This window comes from Stegodyphus dumicola, chromosome 4 (genome assembly GCF_044657685.1).
Source record: "Stegodyphus dumicola isolate Sdum_Otavi_A_Nest chromosome 4, ASM4465768v1".
Classification (NCBI taxonomy): Eukaryota; Metazoa; Arthropoda; class Arachnida; order Araneae; family Eresidae; genus Stegodyphus; species Stegodyphus dumicola.
Genome location: NC_140771.1, coordinates 49,360,448 through 49,386,545, shown reverse-complemented (window position 1 = coordinate 49,386,545; position 26,098 = coordinate 49,360,448). Strand labels below are relative to the sequence as shown.

General features: G+C 31.1%; 1 protein-coding gene across 4 annotated transcripts in view; it reads right to left on the bottom strand.

Moving 5' to 3' along the window:
• Positions 1-26,098, bottom strand: part of LOC118205394 (uncharacterized) — a 63,791-nt gene that overhangs the window by 25,662 nt on the left and 12,031 nt on the right. For all 4 annotated transcript variants that reach the window (XM_085814831.1, XM_085814830.1, XM_085814829.1 and 1 more), the window contains exons 4-5: positions 21,879-22,029; positions 21,720-21,799 (exon numbers count right to left, since the gene is read on the bottom strand). In XM_085814831.1, the coding sequence (XP_085670957.1) occupies positions 21,720-21,799; positions 21,879-22,029 (231 nt within the window). The remainder of the gene's footprint in view (positions 1-21,719; positions 21,800-21,878; positions 22,030-26,098) is intronic.

Here is a 26,098-nt window from a genome sequence, read left to right as displayed (position 1 = left end):
TCCAACTACATGTCAGGCGCCATTTTTGAGATCTTTTCACGTTTTTCCGAGTTTTCCGACCTTCTTCGATAATAGGAGACGAGTTGCAGATAACGGACAACCTCTTCGTATTGCTAATGCCCACAAAACTTCACTCCCCCTACATACGTCATACGACTGAAGTACACAGAAGGGAATTACAACCACTTTTCAATTAGTTTTAAGAGGGAGAGCTATGCATCGCCACAAGTCAGTTTTTTGTTTCTTTTGTTACAACTTTTTCTTGGTCTTAGCAAGACCCACTTAGTTTGTTATCATCTTAATTTTCTTTTATTTTAATTACAGATTTCTAAAATATATAAAATTGTTAATCTTTAAGCTTGCAGGCCCAGCCCGTATGTTTTTTTGTATATTTAGGACTAATAGCAGACCGCTATTTATTTTTGTTTCTATTTTGATTTTAATTTTGATTTTAGTCTTGATTTAAGATGTTTCGGTATAGTTTAACATATTTTAACACCTTAATGTGTCATTTTGTGCGGACGCATCGGGAAATTGGAACAGAGAATTGAGACTATTAAAATTTTCCAAGACACTTTGTCTAAATTTAAAAAATTTTTGTAGCGAAAAAGTTTCAATTGTCTGTTTCGGCGAAACGCGTAATGAGGTTAGCTTGATTCAACGTTCAAACAAATTAAATTTCCCTTGAAAAGCCAGTTTGGAAGTCGAATTGGGCTAATTTACCATTTTCCGCTTACTTTTTTATCTGATTCTGTTTTTTTAATGTTTTACATGTTAAATGGTTTGATTTTCATATGTATTAATTTTTTAAAACATGTTGAACTTTTTGGAGCAGCAGCTCCTGGTAACTTTTAGGCGAGCTTACTACAATTTTTATATTTTACTTATTTTGCAGCATATTGCGCAAGATGTTTTCTAGACCAAATTGGTTTTTCAAAATTGTAATTACTACCTTGCTTGATATATATATATATATATATATATATACACACACACACACACACACTGACCTCCAAATGTTAAGGAACAGCATGTTTTTTGTGTCTAATTTGAGAATGAAGCAACACAGAAACAAGAAATTTACAGGACATGATAACTAAACAGTTCTATAATGAATGCAACATAGAATGTCTTCCCCTGGATGACTTCAATGCAAACGACTTCTCCTGGACACTGAATCGACTCTCCTGGATACCGTCCACGAAACTTTAATAACAACTGAAGATCAACACTTGTGGGAAAAAAAATTACAATGTTTGCATTTTCCCACCAACTCCTATATAAGTATTCATTTCTATAAAATGAAAGTGGTAAGTATTGTTTTTGCACATATTTTCTTAAACTTCATTACTGTCATGCTTACGAACTGTTAATTTAAACATTACTGACATTTTTGTGATGAGGAGCTTCGAAAACATGCTACTCTTTAACTTTTGGATGGCAGTGTGAGTGTGATATATATGAACATGGGCGTAGCCAGCTCAAATTACGGGAGGGTTCCCGTTGCGACTCCTATGGCTATCCCATTCTTTACGGCATTTTCAAATATATAGGTAATTATTATGTGACGAATACATATTATGTTAATAGCAGTTACCTTAATATAAATCATAATTATAAATTTTATTAGTCATAAAATTATGTAAAAATTATGGATATATTGCATTTAATTATCATATTTATAATTATTACCTTACAAACATATTAAATGCGTAAATCTGTTTTTGTTTTTCACCTTTACCACTTTAACCTTTATTCAAGCAATTTTAAAAAGCATAATAAAGGAAATAATAAATAACAAAAATAGAATAATGCTAGTAAAAATACTTTTAGTATTTCACTTTCATTTCTACCGTACACACTTGCATACATACAAAGAAATATTAAAAGAATTTTGAAACTGATCTTATTTTGGTTTCATAATACAACTATAAAGGCAAATAAATGTCTAAAATTCATGTTTCTGTTCTATATAATTATATAATTTTAAAAATTGACGTTACGTTACGTGATTTTACGTTAAATATGTAAAAGTTGTAAATGCATCATTTATGTTGGACATAAAATTAAACTACATATAAAAAAAAGCAAACATTGTTCTGGCCTTTCATTTTGATTCAGCAATTAAAATATTCCCGAATTCTATTTTTCGTGGCTGCAAACTGGCAAATATATCAATAACTTTGTCAAATAATATTTCTTTGGTATATAATGAATATGCATTAATGCCAAAGAACTTCTGCGCTTCTCTGTCTAAACTCCATTATCATTTTCTAACCTTTTCAAAGCACTTGCGGAACGTTCACATTCGCAAGATGTCATCGGCAGTGTAGCTGCTATGTGCAAAAGCACATCAATATTTGGGAAAAAGATTTTATTCGAAGCTTTTAAAGCTAAAACTGGTGTATCTGGGAGCTTTGCTTTGGGAATAGATATAAAATGCAGTCACCAACTTTTCATCTCTTTGTTTAGAAGTTCCGGAGAGGGTATAAATCATCTTTTATGTCCCCTTCAACTCATTTACAGCAATTTCAATTACATGATCAGTGCAAACTGATGGTAAACAGGGATGATGCATTCTTAAGTTGAAAACCAGAATTTTAAATGGAAAATGAGGTGGTCAAGTAAAGGGATTGCTAAAATAGCTTTGTAATAATTAAACACAGAATCACAATGAGCATTATTTGGCTAGACTTGCTTTCAAATGATGCATGACATTTTAAGCTCTACAACTAATTTTTTTACACATTTGCAAAATATGATCAAATATATTCTCAAAACTCTTTTCTACATTTTCCCGCTTAGAAATGTAAAACTCGGTATTTCCTAGACCACGTTACAAGCTTCCACAATATCAACAACTTGTCCCTGAAGTTTAACTGCAATTCCTTCTAAATGAGATAGACAATGATATGATGTTATGAATGTTACAATGAAAGCAAATGAAATGATTGACTTCGGCAGAACCATAGCGTCTCGCTTACACTGCGCACTTCATTGATTATGCACATAAACATCTGGCTTGGTTGAGCACACTGTGCTCTAGGGCTCCAATTATATCGAAAAAGCTTTGATAAAAATGATGGTATGCCTTATGCCGCATGGCCCTTCTTGTCCGGCAAAGGTCTAATATTATTTCGTCGACCTAAATCATATGAAGAGACTGGATCATATCGGTTTAATGTAACAAAAATTCAAATTTATTAGCCACCAAAATGTAAGACACTATAAGGTACTAATATACTTATATTTAAATTTAGCCATTTAAACATTATTACACAGAAGAGCAAATATATTCATAACAGCAAAAGAGAATATTGAAAACACCATTTAAAACTATCATATGATAGATTCATTTTGCAGTTTTTATCTCAATATAAGTAATATTTTTAATTTATAACAATAGTTTGAATTTAAATAAAAATTGGTTTCAGGCAATGCTTTATCTGCAAGATAAGATTTATTAATGACCGCTAAGCAACAGAATGCGATTTTGCACTTTTTATATTCTAGTCGATATCCTGAGGGATTTACGATTTTTCTCTTAGCAATCTTCTTTAAACGATTTATTGGAATTTATTATTTGAATATAAAATTTAATTATTTTATCTGTATTATTCAACTATTTTATCTTTGTGAAATTTGAATGCATTAAATACTATGAGTCATTTTTAAAATGACAGTCATTTATTGCAAATAGTTTTGATCTGCTAAGTAAATAGTCGCCATTCTCAGAAATACCGATCACTTTTATAGATGGACTTCTAAGGAAGATGATCACCATAAGATTTCTTGTATTTAATTTGTTTTTAAAACAGAAAATGGAAAGTGTATTTTCCCCTTGGTAAAAAGTATTCATATAGTGGATATATAGCTGGAAACACACTGTGCTCTAGGACTCCAATTATATTGAAAAAGCTTTGATAAAAATAATGGTATGCCTTATGCTGCATGGCCCTTCTTGTCCGGCAAAGGTCAAAGGTATCTTACAAAAAGAAATTATTGCCATCTGTTATTTTGTATTAATTTACTTTTATGTCATTGGGATTATCATTTAAGTATAAAATTATTTTTAAACTTTTATTTTAATTCTGAGTTTATTTAGTTTATGGATTAGAATTTTACGAAAGCTTTAGATATACTCCATCACATTTATACTTTTTCATAAATTAGCGAAATTACATATCGACTCGGTCTTTTAAATTGACAGATGGTTGATTTATTTACAGTTGATTCTTCAATGTAAAAAAAGTTAGAAAGAGGGCTTTTTCTTCCGCCACTAAATCAATGAGTCTCACATCTCTTAGAATTTTTCATAGAGAACAAGAGATTACACAATTCAATTCTTGGATAAAGGAGCAAGGAATGTGTCACAGCATACGGATAAATTGTAAAAGACATTTTCCTTTTACAGCTCTCTAAAATCAGTGAAGTAGAAACATTATTAGCAAATTTTAATCTAGTCATTCCTTTGTAATTAGTGTTGCTCTTCGAAAAAAAACTCCAAATAAGAATTAAAATAACTGCCCCCTCATAAATATCCCACATTCAAGAAATATAAAAATAATTATTTAAATAAAAAATATATATAAAAATTATTTCCTCTAACTGCGCAACTTGGAAGCATTAACTATATATATGATAATCAGGGTTTAATTTCTGAAAGTAGAGGTGCCGGAGCCCTATGGATGACCGTCAGGAAAGAGCAATAAGAGTAAATAAATAAATAAAATGACTATTAATATCATTAATTATTTAAAAAGTAAACTGTTACTGAGTATCAAATTAATTAATAATTATTTAATTGATATTAAAAATCAATATTATTTAATTTATTATTATTTATTAAGATAAATAAATATTAAAGTAATTAAATAAAATGTAGAGATAAAATTTAATAAGCGATTTTTTATACAATTTGATTGCTAAAAACAATTTTCTGTATCAAATTTCTAATGAAATAATTGTTCAGTTACATAAAAAAAAAGAGCCAAAGCCTTCCAGTGCGCTCCGGCTAGAATTAGAAATATGTCCCAAAAACTAAGAAGTGCCGCAGCCGAGCTCAAGTGGGCTCTGGCACAAGTTAAGCTCTGATGATAATATCTCTGAATAGTATAATTAAATAAAATTAAGATTATTGCAAATGAAACTAATGTTTCAAGTACAATTTATAACTGCAAGTAATTAATAATTGAACAAGTTTACACATTACATTGATACATTTAAATACACAATAGCACATACTGCATGAATTTTGGATGGTATAAAAGGTTATTTTATTTATTATAATTACATCTATTATTATAATAGCTATAATTAGTCAGAATCTATAGTCAGAATTTTCAAATGAGAGGGAAAAGTTGCTTTTCTTTTTCCACAACAGAAATGCTTCAACTAGAGTTCACTTCGTTACAAAATGTATCAAGTTTTTGGAGAAAAGAACTCTCAAATTTTTTACACTTTTTTTCTAATTTATGCTTTCTTTTTTCAGGGCATCTCATATTAAATTATTTATATTAACTCAACACAATTATACTCAACACAAGTATTATTGCTAGTTACACAACACACAGCAGAATTTGTAGGAAAAACCTAGTAACTTTTGAAGATGTTAGAACTGATCCATTATATTTCACTTTCTCATGATAAAATTGGCCGGATCCCTCATAGTTTATCCCTAAGGGCTAACTGAACCTCTTACAGCGATTCTCGCAATTTAGTAAAATGCCTTGGTCCTGTTCGTCGACCCGATCTGTTCTTAAACAGAAGAAGAGAGCAAAGAGTATGTGTCTGCATTTTAAGTTATTTTTAGATGTTTACCTTTTTGCTTAAAAAGGAACAAAAACTTTAAAACTGCAAATTAAATACAGTTTTAAGAATTTTTCAAAAATCGATGATCTGCGCTATAGAATTTAAAATTGAATAACTATCATTTTAAAATTTTAGGCCATGAATCTAAACTATTATATAATGCAAATAAACCAGAAAAACATGAACAATATTTTCACATTCCTGTCTGAAGACAAAGGTGATACCCTTTAATTTTAATATTAATTCTTTTTTCTGTTTTGCATTATGATCAAAACGTAAAATGCATTTGTTTTTGATAAACTTATTAGAACTATAGTGTAGAACATTGATTTTTGTAAAATAAAGCCCATGCCAATAAAATTCTTTCCATCAGAAAGGGATGTTGTTGATTTGTGGTTTGGGGTTGATGTCAACGATGTGCATGATTTTACAATTAGGTCAAATTTTTATCATTATAATTAGTATTTTATATATATATTCTTGCTACGGTTTGTTTAAATCAGCATAAAAAAACATACAAAGATTATCGGCCCCCATAGACATGCCTAGGGAAGGGATACCATCCCATTTGTAGATGACTTTCTAAGGGAAACTGGTTTGTATTTACCTTATACATGAGGAAAATCATAAAAGCTCATTCTCTGATATTCTAATCCATGTCGAACTATTATTGTTCAGAAACCTTATAAATTTTGCCCACTAATGGACAATGTATTTTTTTCATTCTACTAAATTCTCTTGTTTTATACTTTCTTTGAATCCATAATTATTTATTATTTGCTCCAAACACACAAAATAAATAAATAAATCTGAAAGCTTTCATATTTTATATTACTTCCAAAGGGGCCTTTTTTTAATGTTTTCTTTCTTAGCTTTATTTATTAAATATTATGTTCTTCACACTTAAACCATAAAATTCAACTCAACAGCAATATCAGAAAATAAATTAAAAGGAGCATATCTTTAGAATTTCCAATACACAGTCTCGTGTGCTAGAGATTACAATTTTTTTTTTTTTTCACAGTGTTGCCATTGTTTGCTTCAGAAGAATAAATCTAAATTCAATGAAAACTTCAATTTTGTGACATTAAAAAAAAAAAAATTAACACTTAATCACACACAAAAAAAAAAAAAAAAAAAAAAAAACCTCGGAAAGGTTTCCGATTTTAAATTACGTCTAAAGGGGCATATTTTTAACGTTTTGTGTGTTAGCTTTATTTATTAAATATCATGTTCTACGTACTCAAACCATAAAATTCGGTTCAACAGCAATATCGTAAAATAATTTTAAAATGAGCATATCTTTAGAATTTCTGATAAACCGTCTCACGTGCTGGAGATAATTTTTTTTTTTTTCTTTTTTTCCATACAGCATTGCCACTGCTCGCTTTAAAATCGTTGAGTTTGTTAATCAAACATTCGTTCAAGTTTTAAAAAATAAGAAATAGATAACAAAACAAATTTCAAATTCAAATTTGGGTTTCCAGAAACCCATATTCGAGTGGAGGACTACGTTATACAAAACTTGATGCCTCTAGCTACCATTGTTCTTTCACAGTTCGAGAAAATACATACATTCAAGCAGATTCTTCATTATTTAATTTCTTTGAATATAATGCTGGGCTCTAATATTTGGTGGCAACAATTTGAAAACTGAAACGCAGTTTATAGTGAACCAACGCAAAATGCCAAACCGAAATTAATAGCCCTTCTGGGAAAATTGCCCCTTTGTGCTACTAATAAAATAAGTACTTGGCAGTTGAATGAACTATCTGCGTATTTAACAACTACCCTACTAAATAATTTTAAATAACAAGAATTTAAATTGCTGGATGATTAAGAAAATAAAATTCATTGCATTGAAATCATCGAAGTTGACATGCTCTCTATTATTATTTAAAAAAAAAAGTTTAATATTTTTTCTATGTATATTGACTTAACTGAAATTTGAAGTTAATGTAAAAAACAGTCACTCAAAATTATTTTACTGTGTTTCTCTTTTATATTATTTGCAGTATTTAGATAATAAGTAGTAAATCTTAAAATTAAATACCCCAAATTAACTTTTTCTTCCTCTTTTTTTTTTTTTAACTTATTTTCTTTTAAACATTATGCTTTTAGATGCTTGGTCCGAAATGAAAGGGCTTTTTCTTTAGTGACATTATGCCTGATAGCTAGAGGGAAAAGGGGACCGGATACAGAGGACTATTCAAAGCTGTAAAAGAACAAAAGCTCTACGACTTGAGTCGCATAACCTTTGAAGTATTTTCCTGATACTTGTTTGCTGAGGAAGGGCGACTTTTCCTGATCTTACTTCTAAATGGAAAATTGCCCCCTCCCCTAGCTACGTGCCTCATGAAGGTTGCTATTTATAGTTCTACAACAGTAAGTGGTGCTAGGTGACCACAGAAGATTCCAATCAAAAGTTTGATATTTTTAACCATAACTTCTTCAGAACATTTTGCCATTTTAGCGTGATTGGTGTTTTTTACAGTAAACTGAAAAATTTATCTTGGGCAAAAATGAAATTGACTCATGAACATTTTCATGCGATTAGTTTTCATAATTTTCGACATGGATTATCTAGACAAGAGTGCTTTGATGAACTTAATTCTTGATAAAGTACCATCCTACAGCACTGTAAAAAACTGGTATAATGAATTCAATCATGGTCGACGTTCGCTCCAAGACAATTTTCATGAAGGTAATCCAAAATCGGTTGCTGTGCCATAAAATATTGATGCTGTGCGTGAAATGATAAAGCAAGATCGTCATGTGACATACTTTGAGACTGACACATGCATTAGTATGACAAGCATCAATAAGATATTACATGAACATATGGCTGTAAAAAAGATTTGTTCACGTTGGATCTTGCATACTCTGACAAACACTCAATAAAGGGTTGTGTCGATTGGTGCATGGAAATGTTGGAAAAATACATTCAAGGTGCATCAAAGGCTGTCTATATTATTTACACAGGTGATGAATCATGGATCTATACATCTGAGCCCGAACAAAGCAGCAGTTGACTGTATGGGTTTCCAGGATGAGCCAAATCCAACAAAAGTCGTTCACAGAAGAAGCACATTGAAGCAAATGGTTGCCAGTTTCTTCAGTATTACCAGTCATGTATCGACAGTGACGTTTGAGTAACCCTGGACGGTCAATTCTGAATGATTTTCACGACCATTTTTTTGCCAGAAGTCATCAGAGAAATTCAAAAAAAGCAGAAGAGGCGAATCATTCTTCATCGTGATAATGTGAGTTCTCACACATGGGCTCAATCAAAGGAATTTTTGACGGGACATAACATCAAATTGATAGGTCATCCACCATACAGCCCTGATCTGGCACCTAATGATTTTTTTTTTATTCCTGGAGATCAAAAATAAATTACATAATGCAATTTGCGTTACCTGAAGAAGAAGTTGATGCATTCAAGAAACATTTGGGAGTTACCTGAATCGGAAAAGAAAAAGTGGCCCGAAAATTGATTCAAATGCATGCGAAAGTGTATTGATCTTCATGGAGAATATTTTGAAAAACAATAAAACCAATTCCAATCATAAACATTTGTTTTTTCATTATTAGGCCAGAAACATAAATAGCAAGCCTATATGTGTAAGATATACATATGTGTAATATATGTGTAAGATAAAAAATATGTAAATCAGCTTCATAATTTAATTTTAGCAACAACCTCTTAATTGCTCATTTTTAATTTGGGTATTTTCTCTCTGTATTCTAGAAAAAATAATAGCTTCTCTGGACTGCGTCATTTCTAGATCAATCTATGTCAGATGGCTTGTATAACGCCGATAATGTAGCTAATTTGAAATGTAACGCAAAATTTTGAGAACTGAAACTTTTTTCTTAAAACACAATCTAAACCAAAACTATTTCTCAGTGATCTTCCAGACTGGATTAATTGCACACTTTTGCTTCTGCTCGTTTCCCACTTATGATATTCTACTCTGCTCTCTTCCTAACACAACACTATCAAAATTGTAAATGTTCTTGAATAGGTACAATTACAAAATGAAATGAATTATGACAGCAAATGAAATAAAAATAAAATTTAATCTTCCTCGGCTGCTAAGTTTGCTGTTCATTACGGATTCTATATTATACGCAATCAATATTTGCTATGCATTTTCATCACATATGTTTACTTCTGGCAATTGCAACAGAAAAGGGAGATGCCCAACTAGATGCTATAGTAGTCCCATACGCAAAATTTCAATGCACTATACAGCTAATATTTTTGTAAGTATACAAGGTACACTGCTCAAAAAAAAAAATGGGACAGTCCTATATTCTCCCGATCTACTGGGCCGATTGACAAAATTCAAATTGCGTTCTTCATGTCTCGAAAGCACGACTTAGGATATATATTAGATTTATATATAGCACTATTCTAACATAGGTATTTTGACACAAAATCGGACTTTTTCTGAAATAACATACCAATTTTTTTACATATTTCGATTCTACGACTCAAATTACGCCTAAATATGAAATTTTGTAAAATTTGGAGCGAAATTTACGGAGAAATTCACAAATTTATGTTGGCACTTTTTTGTCAGTTTGCGCCAAGAATACTTTACTTGGCGAACTTCTTAATATATGGCAACCTAGTTTCCTTTCCTGTGAGAGGAAAAAAAGTCACCATGTCACCATCCTTCCTTTTTTCCAAATAATATTCTTTATATATTTTTAATTATAACTTTTTATTTTAGGTAATTTTTTCTTTTTCGAATTTCATTTTAATTGTTTAAGTTGCACGCTTTTTTTTTTTTTTTTTTCCGAATAACTGTTTTAAAAAATTCTATTTACCTATTCGAACTGCGTAAATAAAGGTGCAGCATTTATTTTTTTTTTCAAATAGTTTTCTTTATATATATTTTTCGTCATAGGTAATTTTTAAATTTTTATACTTTTATTTTAATTTTTTGTGTTGCATTGTCTCTTCAGATAATTGTTTTAAAATTTTCTATTTATTCCTTCGAACTAAGCATTTTAAATATATTTATTAATATCAATTTTCCAGAAATTGATTTTATTTATTTGAACTGCGTTTCTTTCGGAAGAATACTTTGTAACCCAGACTACGATGAGTTTGAAAACTGCATACTGTATTAAAAGATAAAATACAGTAAAGCACAGTTTTACACGCCTTTCAATGTTCCGTTCAGAAAAGATATATATAAATAAGAAAGATGTATAACCGACATTTTAACTTAGGATGACTTTCATACACTGCTTTAAACAGTTTTATCATTGTGCCCATTGCTTTACACAATTTTATCCTACATTTGGTTTCTTAAAATGTTATTCATATTTTAGTCAAATATTTTATTTTTGAAATTGCAAGAATCAAATATCATAACATTGAAAAGTTTTAAATTTAAAAAAATACAAATACTAAATTTTACGAAAAAATTTATTTTTCTTCTCTTTTTCTTTAAGCATTCTGAAAGTATATTAAAAAGTATCCAACTTTTCGAAACATTTTGGTATTTCTGACAATCATTTCTAATAAAGTTATCGCTTTCCATTTCATAAAGACCCAGAAACGGCAGAGCGGTAAAGACGCTGATCACTGGTAGTTCGGTCCGAGGTTCGAATCCCTTGAACAGGCTGGTTGCATGGGTGTTTTCGTGGTTTTCCCGATGTGTAAGAGCCAGTTTCCCTTCGAAAATCCTCCACGAAGGCATCCCTCCCTTTAGGCAGATAGCCCTCGTGTGCTTTGCCATAATTAAACAATCCAATCCAATCCTATCCTTAATTAAATATAATTGACTTGTAACTTCTACTAGAACTGACGTTAAGAATTGAAGTGCAAATAAATAATATCGTGTGCAATCTTGATTAATATAAAATTAAAAATATTTGCACAGAAAAATATTTGCATTCAGACAGAAAGTTTTTTTGAAATATTTGCAATTACTTTATAAGAAGGATTTATTAATAACCGTAATAATTACTTATTATATTACTGATGATTAGGAATCAGTTCTTCACAATTACATTCTAAATTAGAATTTTAAGAATTATTAGAATTTTAAATTAGAATAATGAAAATACGCTATGCACAAAAATACATTTTAGGATAAAAAATGAGTTGATTTTTTATGTTTTAAAACTTCTTGAATTCATTTAATAAACATCGTATCCTCGTTATTAATTGAATTCAGAATGTTGGGTGTCGTTTATATAATTATTCTTACTTGTCCACGGAATCTGCTGACTTATCCAGGGATTAAGTAGCTGCAGATCATTTCTACATAACCATTGAACTTCCATTAATTCAGTCTCTAGAGGGTTGTATATTTATATCATAATTTGACTTTTATAAAAATGATTATTCTAAATCTTATGTTTCTATAAAAATATACTGTGCTTTAAAAATATGGATGATAGTACCAGCTGCTCTTTCAGCCACTTCAAAAGCATCAGTTTGTTTAGAAATAAATTGTGCAGTTAATGTCATAAAATTCAAATAAACATCAAACGAAAATTCTCAGTTTTAAACAATTAGATTTAAACGAAGTAAAGTAGCAGACGATAAAACGCCGAAGGTAAAAATTTACTCTTACAAAAATTTACTCTTATTAAAAAAAAAAAAAAAAAAAAAAAAAAAAAGATAGAGAGAAATTAAAAAAAATATTAAAAAATTATTTAAAAAAATAGCTTTTCATATAGTATTAATAAATATTTATTACGCATCATTGAGGGAAAAAATGTCATATAATTAATTCTCCGTAAAATTTTACTTAAAATTTAAGGTTAAAAATAGCTGTGGCAATACAGTGTAACAAAAATCCATAGACCACATTTGGCGTTATTATCGCTCAAAAAAAAGATGCCAAATTTCAAAATGCGAAAATATGTAAATTTGAGTATATCTTAGAAAATATTGAATAAAAAAGTCTAATTTTTTTTTGATATGCTTAAAAATATACCTACTTTAAGATGATGGTAAAAATTTTATAGGTTATAATTCAAAATTTTTTTCGAAAAACTTATAAAAATTATTTAAAAATAGAAATTTAAAAAATAAAACACAAAAAATAGGTAAATTTTATTTGAATGAACCTAAATTTCGAAATGTGAGAGAAAAAATCAAAAAAGTTTAATAAAAAAAAGAGATATAAATAAATATTTGCCAAATTCAATTAACATTGAGGAGCTAAAATTTTGAGAGCTAATATTTCAAAAACTACTCGTACGATTTTTACAAAACTTGGTATTCTGGCATAATTTGAGTCGTAGAATCGAAATATGTAAAAAAATTGGTATGTTATTTCAGAAAAATTTTGCCGGATTTTTGTGTCAAAATACCTATGTTAGAATAGTGCTATATATAAATCTAATATATATCCTAAGTCGCGCTTTCGAGACATGAAGAACGCAATTTGAATTTTGTCAATCGGCCCAGTAGATCGGGAGATATAGGACTGTCCCTTTTTTTTTTTTTTTTTTTTTTTTTTTTTGAGCAGTGTACATCTGTACACTATGCAAAAAAAAGGTGGGACAGTTCTATATCTCAAGTGCTATTGCGGATATTGACGAAATTCAACTTGCATTTTTCATGTCTCAAATGTGTGACTTGGGATATGTATTAGATTTATATATAGCATTGTTCTAACGTAGGTATTTTGACACAAAATTGTACTTTTTCTGAAATGGCACGCCAATTCTTTTTCCATATTTCAATTCTACCACTCAAATTATGCCAAATGCCAAGTTTTGTAAAAGCTGCACGAGTCGTTTTTAAAAAATTAGCTCTCAAATTTTTAGCTCCTCAATGCTAACTGAGTTTTGTATATACAGTACAAAGTCTCTAATCCGGACATCCATAATCCGGAATGATCTATAATCCGGACCTCAAAGATACAAACTTTATACACATGCGTAAATGCATAATGCGTTTATGCATGTGCATATGTGTGTTTACATATGCGCGTTTAATATATAACGGACGGTATAAGCTAGGCTAAAATTATCTAAAGCATTTCAGTTAATGTTGCAGATTTGAGATTCCTTAATCTTCTAATTGGATCCAGCTTATTATTTTTTGCAGATTTTGTAAAAAGTAAGCTTGAACTTTCGATTATGTCAAAAAGAGTTTCAAATTCTGGAGCTGCCAAAGGATCTATCTACAAAGCAAAAGCATGTTTCGATGTCCATCAAACCAAAAGTGGAATTGCTACAAAAAATCGATAAAGTCTCAAAATTATATGCATATCCGTCTCAAAATTATGCGAGGAGTATCACATTGGAAAGTCAACTGTATATGACATAAGCAAAAAGAAAAAGGAACTTTTTGAATATTTTGTGGATTCCGACACCCCACTTGCAATGACTAACAGATAAAAAGGGTTAATTATGCTAAAAGTGACGATCATGACAAAGTGATGAATTTTTAATAAAGTAAACAAATAAATATTAAGCTTTCTTTTGTAAATTTTGAAACTCTTATAAGGTATTTTTTCATACTTTCCTAGCGTCCTTCGTGGTGTAGTGGTTCTGCACGCTGGGCTGGTATTCCAGATGTCCGTAGTTCGATTCCCGGCGGAGGCGGTGCATATTTTTCATCTTTTTCGCCCCTAAAAAAATACCTAATGACTCTACAAGTGGCGCACGAACTAAAAGGGTTATGGATGATGATTCTCCGCACCCAGGATTTGGCGACAAGGTCTCCTAAAATCCTAGTCGCTCTTTAAAAAGAGGAGTGTATTCCAGAGGTCCGTGGTTCGATTCCCGGCGAAGGCGGTTCCTAATTTTTCATCTCTCTGGCTTCCAAAAAAATCCTAATATCTCTACACCCTTTAGATCATAATTGCTCTTTATTTCATAAATTACAGTTTTATATTTTAATTGTATAATTTCTGCATGCCATCTTACCAGATTTAAATTGATGATCTATAATCCGGAAAAGCCCCTGATCCGGAATCGTCGAAGTCAGGATGAGTCTGGATTACAGACTTTGTTCTATATTTATTAATATCTCTTTTATATTAAACTTATTTGATTCTCCTTTTCACATTTCGAAATTTAGATTCACTCCAAATAAAATTCACTCGTTTTTTATGATACATTTTTAAAATTTGTATTTTTAAATAAATTTTATAAATTTTTCAAAAACATTTTGGATTATAACCTATAAAATTTTTACCATTATCTTAAAGTAGGTGTTGAAACTCTCACTGACAACCACGTGATTTGCGCATGCACGCAGCAAAAACTAAAACAGACCTTTTTTAACTGAACTTTTAGAACTCGTGATGGACGTTTGAGTGAAACATGTAATCCTTCTCTTCTGTGTTATACATATATATTTTAGTTTAGTGATGTGATTGTAAATTAAATATCTTATTATCTTAGAAGCCTCTCTCTCTTTCTGTGAGTAGTGCATTGATGAATGAAATAAAAATATTCCTGGATATGCCTTTGGATTAAAAAGAAGATCGATTAAAAGGTAAGTCTTTTTACCTTTTATTTTCTAAGAATTATACATTTTTTGGCATCCCGTGCCGCAAATGAAACCGAATTGTTGATACTTGTTGAATTATTGAATATTAAATAATGACGGAATTCATCGATACATTGAAAAGGAAATGCGGCCACATAAGGGCTGCCGTTACAAAATTAATTGGCCGAATCGAAACCGAATTACCAAAAACAGAAGTGAATGCAGAGGAACTAGAAATTTCCTTAGAACTCTTAAATGAAAAATCGAACGAGTAAAAAAAATAGATACTGATATAGAAAAATTAATAGACATAAAGGATCTAGACCAGGAATTAAACGGTGTTAAACGAATATCGTGAAAGAATAACTACATTTAAATACAAAGCTAACAAAAAATTGAAAAAAATTAATATAGAACAACAAATATTTAGTGTGTTAAGAAGCACTGAACAGTTAAGTGAAAGTATTATAGAAAACGTTAAAATCGAAAGTCATAATGTGAAGCTACCTAAACTTACGATTCCGAAGTTTTATGGCGAGAGCTGCGAATGGCTGACATTTTGGAACGCTTTTTCATCAGCCATACACCAAAACAAAACGCTTGACGCTATAAGTAAATTTAATTATTTGAAATCCTTTTGGGGAGGTACTGCTTATAACACCATTGACGGTTTCGATTTAACCGAAGAAAATTACAAAACTTCAGTTAAACTCCTCACAGAAAGATTTGGAAATAAAGACGTACTGATAAACGCCCATATAGATAAATTACTGAAAATAAGACATCTAAAGGATTCTAATGACATTCAAAATTTCCGTAAGTTATTCAATTACATACAAAAACATATTCGATGTCTTGAATCATTAAATATGACCTCAGAAACATATGGAGCTTTATTAACACCTATTTTGCTTAAAACATTGCCCGCAGATTTGGTTTTGGAATATAATAAAACATTTTGAAAATCAAATTACGATTTGAATCACCTAGTAGAATTTCTTTCTCAGCAATTAATTGCACGGGAAAAAACAGCTTTGCAATCGAAAGAAGCGGCGTCAATTTCTCCTCTCCCCCCCCCCCCCCGGCAAACAAAACGCGGAAGCAAGCTGTCAACTTGGCATGATAAATGGGTACCAGATGTATTGTCTGCCTGGCAGTTGCTGTCTACAAATGAGAATCAAAATTATAAACATACGAACTGCATATTTTGCGATTCAGATCATGAAAGTTCTGAATGTCGGAATGCAAGTTGTTTAACCTTAGATGAAAAAAAGCAAAAACTGCTGAAGCACAGATTCTGTTTTAAATGTTTGAAACGGAACCATATTTCCCGCTTATGCAAGACCAAAGTTAAATGTTCCATATGCAGTAAAGCTCATTTTTCAATAATGTGTAACTCTCACGGAAATAATTCTACAGACATTATTGGGGATGAAAATGATAAAAAAGACTGTGTTCTGACAAATAAATCTTGCATGCAGTTAGTAAATTTGCAAACTTAAGTAGTAAAACTTCGTGGGGATGGGATCGAAAAATATGTGAGAATTTTAATAGATAGTGGTTCCCAGCGATCCTACATTTCGAAGTATGCAGTTAGTAAAATGAATTATAAAACAAGTGGTAAAGAAGAATTAATCCATGGTTTGTTCGGAGGAACTGAAAAGAAATAAACTCATAGTAAATATTTAATTAGATTGAGTAGTCTTAAAGGTGATTATCACTGTAATTTTCAGGTTTTGGATCAGGATAAAATATGTACTGACATTCCTCAAATTCGTAGAGATACATATCTTACTGAACTGCGAAAACACGGAATTTATTTAACTGACATGCAGAATAAATCTGTGGATTTGATGTATGAAAAATCACTTTGAGAAATTCATGTTCTTTTAGATGCAGATGTGGCAGGAAAGCTTCTAACAGGGAAGGTTAGACAAATAAAATGTCGGTTATCATGCATACACACTAGATTAGGATGGGCAATGATGGGAAAAACTGAAAAGCGTGAGTTCTCTGACAGTACGAAAACTGTATTGTCACTTCATGTTAATGATGCTAAAATTTTTAGATTTATGGTGTCTTGACTCATTAGGAATAACGGATCCTGCTACAACCCACACAAGAAAGGAAATTAATGAAATCGCTAAAACATATTTTCGTCAGTCATTGAAGAGAGATAGTGAGGGTAGCTATCACGTCTCTCTTCCTTGGTTAGAAGGGTATGAGGTTTTACCTGACAACAGATTATTAGCAGAGAAAAGGTCAAAATCCTGCGTCAAAAATCTTCAGTCAAAAAACTGTCTGAAAGAGAATGAAAATATTTTTAACGAATGGGCTGTAGAAGGTAATATAGAATCTGTTGAAGATAAGAAAACCGAAAATTGTCATTACCTACCGCATCGGGCTGTAATTAAGGAAAGATTAGAACTGTGTTCGATGCCTCAGCGAAGGAAAGGAATGGTGTGTCCTTAAATGACTGTTTAGAAAAGGGTCCAAATTATTTGGAATTAATACCGAGTATTTTAAACAGATTTCGCCTAGGTAAATACGGGGTTATCTCAGATATACGTAAGGCCTTTTTGCAAATAGGTGTCTGTCCTCGAGATAGAGACTTTCTTAGATTTCTCTGATGGGAAGAAGGAGATTCCGAAAAATTAAAAATATATCGACATAAGTGCATTGTGTTTGGCGTCATAAGTGCACTTTGTCCTGTGACTTTAAAGATAGTTCCGTGAAACAGCCTATCAGCAAAAGGAATATATTGTCAATAGTACACAGGATTTTTGACCCGATTGGGTTTACAGCTCCTGTTATACTGATTCCTAAGCTAATGCTTCAAGAATGCTGGAAACAGAAGATTTCATGGGATAACAATTTACCTAAAGGCATTTCTGACAAATTCGAAAGTTGGAAAAATAAATTGCACAATTTGGAAAAAATAGCTATACCCAGAAGAATTTTTGCTGACTCCGAAAGATTTTCCGAATTATCTTTACCACGACTAGAGCTCTAGCTTGTACGATTGGTGTTAGACTGGCACATCGTGTTAAGGAAGATTTGAAACTAGAAAGTTTGCCTATTTATTATTGGAGTGATTCTATGGATGCATTATTTTGGATAAAAAAGAATGAAAACTGGGCCGTTTTCATTCACAATAGAGTGAAAGAAATCCGTACTCTAAGTAATCCAAACGACTGGAATTATATTCCTGGAACGCTAAATCCAGCGGACCTCCCTTCCCGAGGATGCAGCCCGGAAACCTTAGTCAAATCGAAATGGTGGAAGGGTCCCGAGTGGTTGAGAAATGATCCAGAAAAATGGCCTACCTCTGAAATTGTACCGAATTTTGACATTATAAATGCTGAAAGAAAGAAGACAATAATTTCTGCAGTTAATTCAAATGCTATGACTGAAGTTAATTTTTATAAGATTTCTTCGTACAATACCATTCTAAGATCTTCCCTTTTGTTAAAAATGACAGACTAAGTCCTAATGAAAGAACTTTTGGAACAATTACAGCGGAAGAAATTAAAGGAGCCGAATTAACTCTTTTGAGATTAGTGCAGAGTGAATCATTTTCTGGATTAGATGACAAAAGATTACGTGTACTTCAAACCAATGATTGATTCTAACGGAATCCTTAGGGTTAAAACCAGAATTCTGAGAAGAGATGATAGAGAAAATTTTCGATTTTCTATTATTCTTCCTTCAGATTATCCTATTGTAGTAAAATTAATTAGAGCTAAACATGAAATGAATAATTATGCAGGAGTACAATTTTTAATATCCGCTTTATGAGAACAATATTGGATTTTGAAAACACGAAAGACTGTCAAGAAAGTCATAAGAAGCCGTGTTGTATGTCAGAGGTTCAATACTAGTTCTTCGAAAACACCCATTGCTCCTCTCCCTCAAGACCGAGTAAGAGAAACAGCAGTCTGAGATTGTAGGTGTTGACTTGACTGGACCGTTGACATTGAAGGGAAATCAAAAATCATGGATAGTGATTTTTACCTGTGCTGTTTTTCGCGCAGTACATTTGGAATTGATTTTCTCGCTATCAAGTGAAAGTTTTCTGCAAGCCCTGAGACGTTTCATTGCTAGACGTGGAAGACCCCACACCATCTATTCCGACAATGGAACGAATTTCAAAGGAAGTGACAGATTATTCAAAAGCTTAAATTGGGATAAAATCTTAGAACAAGCTAGTATCCACAGGATCACATAGAAATTTCTTCCGCCATGAGCTCCCTGGTGGGGAGGATGGTGGGAGCGATTAATAGGAGTCCTGAAAAGAATCCTTCGCAAAGTTTTAGGACGATCATCTCTGAATTATGAAGAAATGATAACAATTTTGTGTGACTGTGAAGCAATAATGAATAATTGTCCATTGAAGTATGTCTTGGAAGATGTTGAAGATTTATCTCCAATCACACCTTAAATGTTTCTCCATGAGATTCGACAAATTGGAGTTCCTGATCTGGTGATTTGCGCATGCACGCAGCAGAAACTAAAACAGACCTTTTTTAACTGAACTTTCAGAACTCGTGATGGACGTTTGAGTGAAACATGTAATCCTTCTCTTCTGTGTTATACATATATATTTTAGTTTAGTGATGTGATTGTAAATTAAATATCTTATTATCTTAGAAGCCTCTCTCTTTCTGTGAGTAGAGAAATGAAATAAAAATATTCCCGGATATGCCTTTGGATTAGAAAGAACATCGATTAAAAGGTTAAGTCTTTTTACCTTTTGTTTTCTAAGAATTATACAGTAGGTGTATTTCTAAGCATACATGCAAAAAACTAGACTTTTTTATTCAAAATTTTCTAAGATATACACAAATTTACATCCACGAGCATTTTGTGAAGCTTGGCTACATAACCCGTTTTGATGTATTGATTCTTCATGATTTAATAGAGAAACATCTGATGGATCACATCTCCATTTGTGACTCGCTCTATAAATGCAACGAAGGGACACCATTTTTTAAACAAGTAGTGACGGGTAATGAAAAATTCACCACTTATGTTAAGCAAAAAGGATCTTGAAAAAAGTGGAATGAACCACCTTTAACCATCCCAGATAAGATCATGCTCTGTGTCTGGTGGGAATGGAAAGGTATCCTCTTTTATGAGCTTTTACTAAACAACATGCTGACAAATTCAGAGAAGTATTGTTCCTAATTAGATGAATTAAAAACAGCAATTGAACAAAAATGTCCAGAAATAGCGAACCAAAAAGGTATTTTGTTTCACCAAAAAGGAATCGTGTTTCATCAAAGCAATGTGCGGTCTCATGCATCTTTGATAACTCGATGAAAGTTGTTGGAGCCTAGTTGGGATGTTCTACTCCTTCCACTACCAGATCCCACACCTTCTGATTTCCACATATTTCTCTCATTACTAAACACCCTTAATGAAAAAAATTTCAACTCTTTAGTCAAAATAAAAAATCATGTAAAAAATTTTTGCTATAAAACTTGAGATTCTAGAAGGACGAAATTTTCAAGTTGCCTGAAAGATGGAAAAAGATTGTAGAACAAAATGACAGTGGCAACTATATAATTATATAAATGTATACTAAAACTGAAATCTGCCGCATTTACAACTTTCCTCCAAAATTAGCGCAAACTTTCTAAAAAACTCAATAGTTTACTTAATATTGCCAAGAAGTGCTGGATACGACAGATAAAATTATCATCTAAAAGAATAATTATCTTTTAGAAGTTTGCATTTCTGAAATAGTAGCAGAACCAAAGTCCCCAGTATCTAGACTGCCATCAAAGTGACAACTATTTCTGGATGCTTGTAGTTATAATGGAAGTACTTGGAAATTTTTAACTAAATGTTCTTTATATTTTTAATGCATTTAAAATGCAATACATCCATGCATTTTATTAAATTATTCACAATTACATACTACTACAATGCTATAAAAATCTAACTACGAATATTTTTTTCTACACTATATTAACAATTCAAACACTCAGTAAATTATTTCATACATCAAAACCATTGTAATTAACGTCTTTGAAATAATTAAGCCGAAACAATACAGTTCATATTTCACTTTTACAAAAATTAAATAAAATTAATATTACTAACAAGAATTAAAAAACTAATTGGAAAAATTAAAGAAATATATAAAGGGGAAGGGCATAATACATCCTTTTCACAAAAGAAACTATTATCACAAATCAAAGTTGATACAAGTTATTCCAATACATAAAATCATTAGAAAACAGATGTTGGTACTGTTCTGTTATCAGGTCCGGGTTCAGAAATGTATGTATATATGCATATATGTATGCATGTACAAATGTATGTGTATACACATATATGCACATACGTGTTCATACATTTCTGAATCCAGTCCTGATAACAGAACATTATCCAGATGTTTAGTATGATTATAAATACATACCTTAGAACGCATAAATTTATATTTTGAAGATGGCAAAAAAGCGTATTCTTCTGCAATTTGTGAAGCATATTTTTTATAATCTGTAAGAAAAAGGAAGGTTATAAACATTCCTTTACAATTAAAAATTAAATTCAATACAAATATAGGAAACTGACTCACCTGCAGATTCCGCACCTAAAATACTAACATCAAAATCTAAAAAATAATGCATATCTTCAGTTCCAAACATTCCTTCCTGTTTATGTTCTTCTGTACAATGTGCTTTCGATGCCATGATCAATGCTTCAACTACTTCCATTAATTTATGATCCTAACATTAAAAAATATTAATTTAAACAATAAGCATATAGTAAAACAATCATAATTATAAATTATTTGCATTACTATGCTCTGTTACTTAAGAATAGATACTTTAAAGTCATTTTCCGTTTTGGTTTGCTCTGAAACCATGATAACTGCTGCAGAAAATGGTAAAGACCTCTAATATGCTAAAACCTCCTAATCTCCTGTGTTCCATTGACATGCATTATCACAAATAAAGGAAGGATAATTAAAACTTTGAAGTGACTATTTTTAAAGTAGCAGACTAGAATTATTAATTTTCCATTTTACTTGCAAAAAATATCTTCAATACTTGCAAAAAATATCTTCAATACTTGCTCATCAATAATCAATCATCACAATACGATATTTTTTTTCTATACGAAACACCCACATCCCTATCTTAAAATCTATTCAGTCAAATATCATCAAATTATGGCCATTAATTGATGAAATGGTAAAAGAATGAGAAAAATTAAGTCATCATCAGCCAAATAGTAGGGTAGAAATTACTTTAATATAATAAAAGATATCAGTATTACATATTAACTCAATAATCTCCAAATTGCTGTGCTAAAATAATATGTTTCAAATACACCACCATTCCCAAATGCCTTGTCAAAGTACATCTTGGGCACAAATTTCTCCCTACTATGTGAGCATTCCTCAGAAAATAACATTTGCTTATTCCTATATGTACAAATTAATACAACAGAGTTTTTATTTAATTTGAATGGCATTTTTCATAAAATGGAGATAAGTCTTTATGTTAATTGAACATTTTATGGATGATTTAGATTCTTCCATTTATGGATGATATAGATCTTCCATTTTATAGAAGATAAATTTGATCATGAAGATGTAGAGACAAGAGGTTTAATGAAACTGAAGAAAATGATTTTTAAAGTAACAGAAAATTGGAATTATTATGAAAAAGAATTATTCTAAAGGGCAAAAGAACGATGTAAAATAACTTATGAACAGCTCATGTCTTCTCAGTTCCCTTTCATAGGCACTTAAAAATTACATCAAGTAAACATGGTTGAAACAGGGTTAGTAGCCAAATTTTAGCTAAAAAAATAAGCACTTTTAAGCACTTTTCAAGCACATTTTAAGGAAATAAATAAGCACCTGTTTAATAACCTACAAGTGCATAACCTTAAAAGAAAAATAAGACTTGACTTGTAATTTAAAATATGAGAAATTCAGTATTTATTAAGAGAGAATTAGCATACTCAAACATAGAAAACAATTATTTAATTTTAAATAACAATTCAATTTACAGTTTACAATGGGGGGAACCTATGCAAAACAAAATTTAATGATGAAATTTCAGTTAAAAATAAAGAAAATAAATAATAATAAACCATATTTATTATATCCACACAAAGTATTTTAACAATAACATAAAAAAGGAAACAAGAAAAAAGCTTTATACTTATTAATGAAAAATATTACTTTTATTTTTGATTTTTCTACTCTCTCTTTTCATTAATCCCTGAATCAAGTTCTCTTAACAGCATTTGTTTTTCACAAATAGTTTTTAACATTTCTTTAGATTTATTTAAAAGATTAAGTCTTTTGTAATTTTTCAGCAACTTCATTTGCTTTATTTTCAAGAACTCTTTCTGAAAGAGTTTTGTTTCGTTTAAGAAAAATGAATTCATTTCACTTTTTTTAATCTTGAATTTCTATCATACAGTTCTCACAAGAGCTTATCAGCTCTAAATACTAAACTAATTTTGCTTATTTCATTAACAATAACCATCTCAGAAAAATCAAAGTTACACAAATAGTTCAGTGATGAACTGATTTCCAGCATGTACTCTTCTTTTATAATTTTGAAATGCCACAAAAGTTGCTTTACTAATTTGTGTAAATCAAAACCAAAAAGTGAAAATGTGGTTCATCACTTTGGTACAGTTCCAAAAAGGGTTTAACTAACTCAGCCACACATGAAAAAAAGGAATTTTACAGGCATTAATTTTCTTTAATTGCATTTCTTATTATTGACGATTTTGAAAGTTATTTTTGCATATTTTTCACGTTAAAAAATCTTCTCAATGTGTCCTGGAGAATCTTTAAATAAATGGTACATTGCTCTTAGAAGGTATATCCCAGCTTGCAGTGGATGCTACTTTACAGAAAGCATTGTTCAAAATATGCAAGCTGCAACGACCAACAGATATGCATTCAATGCTCTCTATTCCAGGGGTTCTCAACCGGTGGTACGCAAGAGAAAAATAAGTGTTACGCAAAGAAGCAAAGTACTTTTAACTACTTAATTCAAAAATTAGAACCCCAACATCCTAATTGAGTTTTTCCTCTAACAATCGTTTATTTATGCGATCTGAGCTTTGATCAAGAGTGGTGCTGATAGTAGTACTTTGTAGTGGTGGTACTACAGGCTTTCAATTTTTGTTTAGATGGTACAGAGGCTGTTCGTACATTTTTTAGACGATTTTGGTAAGCGGTAATAAAAAATCGTTTGCTGCAAAAGAAGTAATTGCAATTGTACTATGTTTTTAAAAGTCAATATTATCATCTTTGGCTTGAAAGTTTTGTTTTTATTCAAAATGGCGAATTTAACAAAGCAGTGGTTCGAAGGCTACATTTACGCTCTTTCCGAAGAGAAATATGCATACTCCGTTATCCAAAAATGATGTGAGAGTCATGGTTTTGTGACATCTAAAGCGTCGATAGGTAATATCATCAACAAGAAAGGAAACAAACGTCAAATTGGAGCCTCAAGTGGGACAAAAATTCCAAACAAGTATCCAAGGAAAAAACGGACATCTTCGACTATTGCAAAGGTACGTTGTTTAATGTTAAAAGAAAATCTCCCTATTCAAAGGACAGTTGCAAAATCATTAAAATGCTCGATGTCCACTGTAAACAAAATGATAAACGTTGATTTAAATCTTAAGAAAGCGAAAAAACGCAATGTGCATCGTCTTCTTCCAAAACATATCGCTCTACGCAGGACACGCTGCAGAATTCTATATGAGAAACACTTATCCAAAGAAAAATAGAAAACAATTGTCACAATAGATGAAGCATGGGTGTATTTAAATGATTGTAACAAAAAAAGAGCCATTTATTATCATAAAAGGGAGGAAAGAAATTTAAGTACATGGTTCAAAGAATCGAAAGAAAGTTTTTCTAAGGCATTCATGATTGTTGCTGGTTTTTCTTATAATGGCAAGTTAAAAATAAAGAAAGTGCAAAAACAATGTCAAGATTAACTCCAAATACTATCAGGAACATATTTTATCGCCAATTTTTCTGAATGAAATACCATCGCTTTACCCACAGTGCCATCAATCTGTGAGACTCCATCAGGACAAAGCTAGCAGTCACACATCAAAATCCACTGTAAATTTCCTAAAAGAAATGGAACAAAAACTGGTATCAAGGCCATACCCTTCACTGATATCCCTACTAAATCTCCCGATGTGTCACCTATGGATTTTTGTGCTTTCGGACTTTTAAAAACTGCCACTTCAAAAGGCATCATTATCCTGGAAATTGCGGTGTCAAAAGATAGTTCAGAATAAGGGATGTCAAATAGAACATTTAAAACACAAGAATTTTATGTAATTTAGTTTTGTGAATACAATGTACTTCGTCTAAAAAATGTGCGAACAGCCTCTGTACGCATTAGTCAAAAGGTTGAGAACCGCTGCTCTATTCCTTTCTCAACTCATATTGGAGGGTTTCATAAAACTTTTAAAGTAAAGTGGGATAACTTCTTAAATTCATCATAAATAAGACTCTGCAAATAAAGTGCTAATCCAAAATGGCAGAGATAAGCACATTTTCTTTCACTACAAGAAAAGTATCTTGCTATAGTACTGTCAGGGAACATCCTTCAAAAATGTTTGCCCTTGTCACTGCTAGATCTATAAGAATAATGATTTGTCACCATTTTCAAACATCACAAAATTTCAGCATCCAAAACATTTTTTGAAGCTCCTACAGCATCATCTAAAAGTATCTGAATTCCACGAAGCACATATAGCACCTGAAGAACTGGAAGGTACAACACTAACAGGATT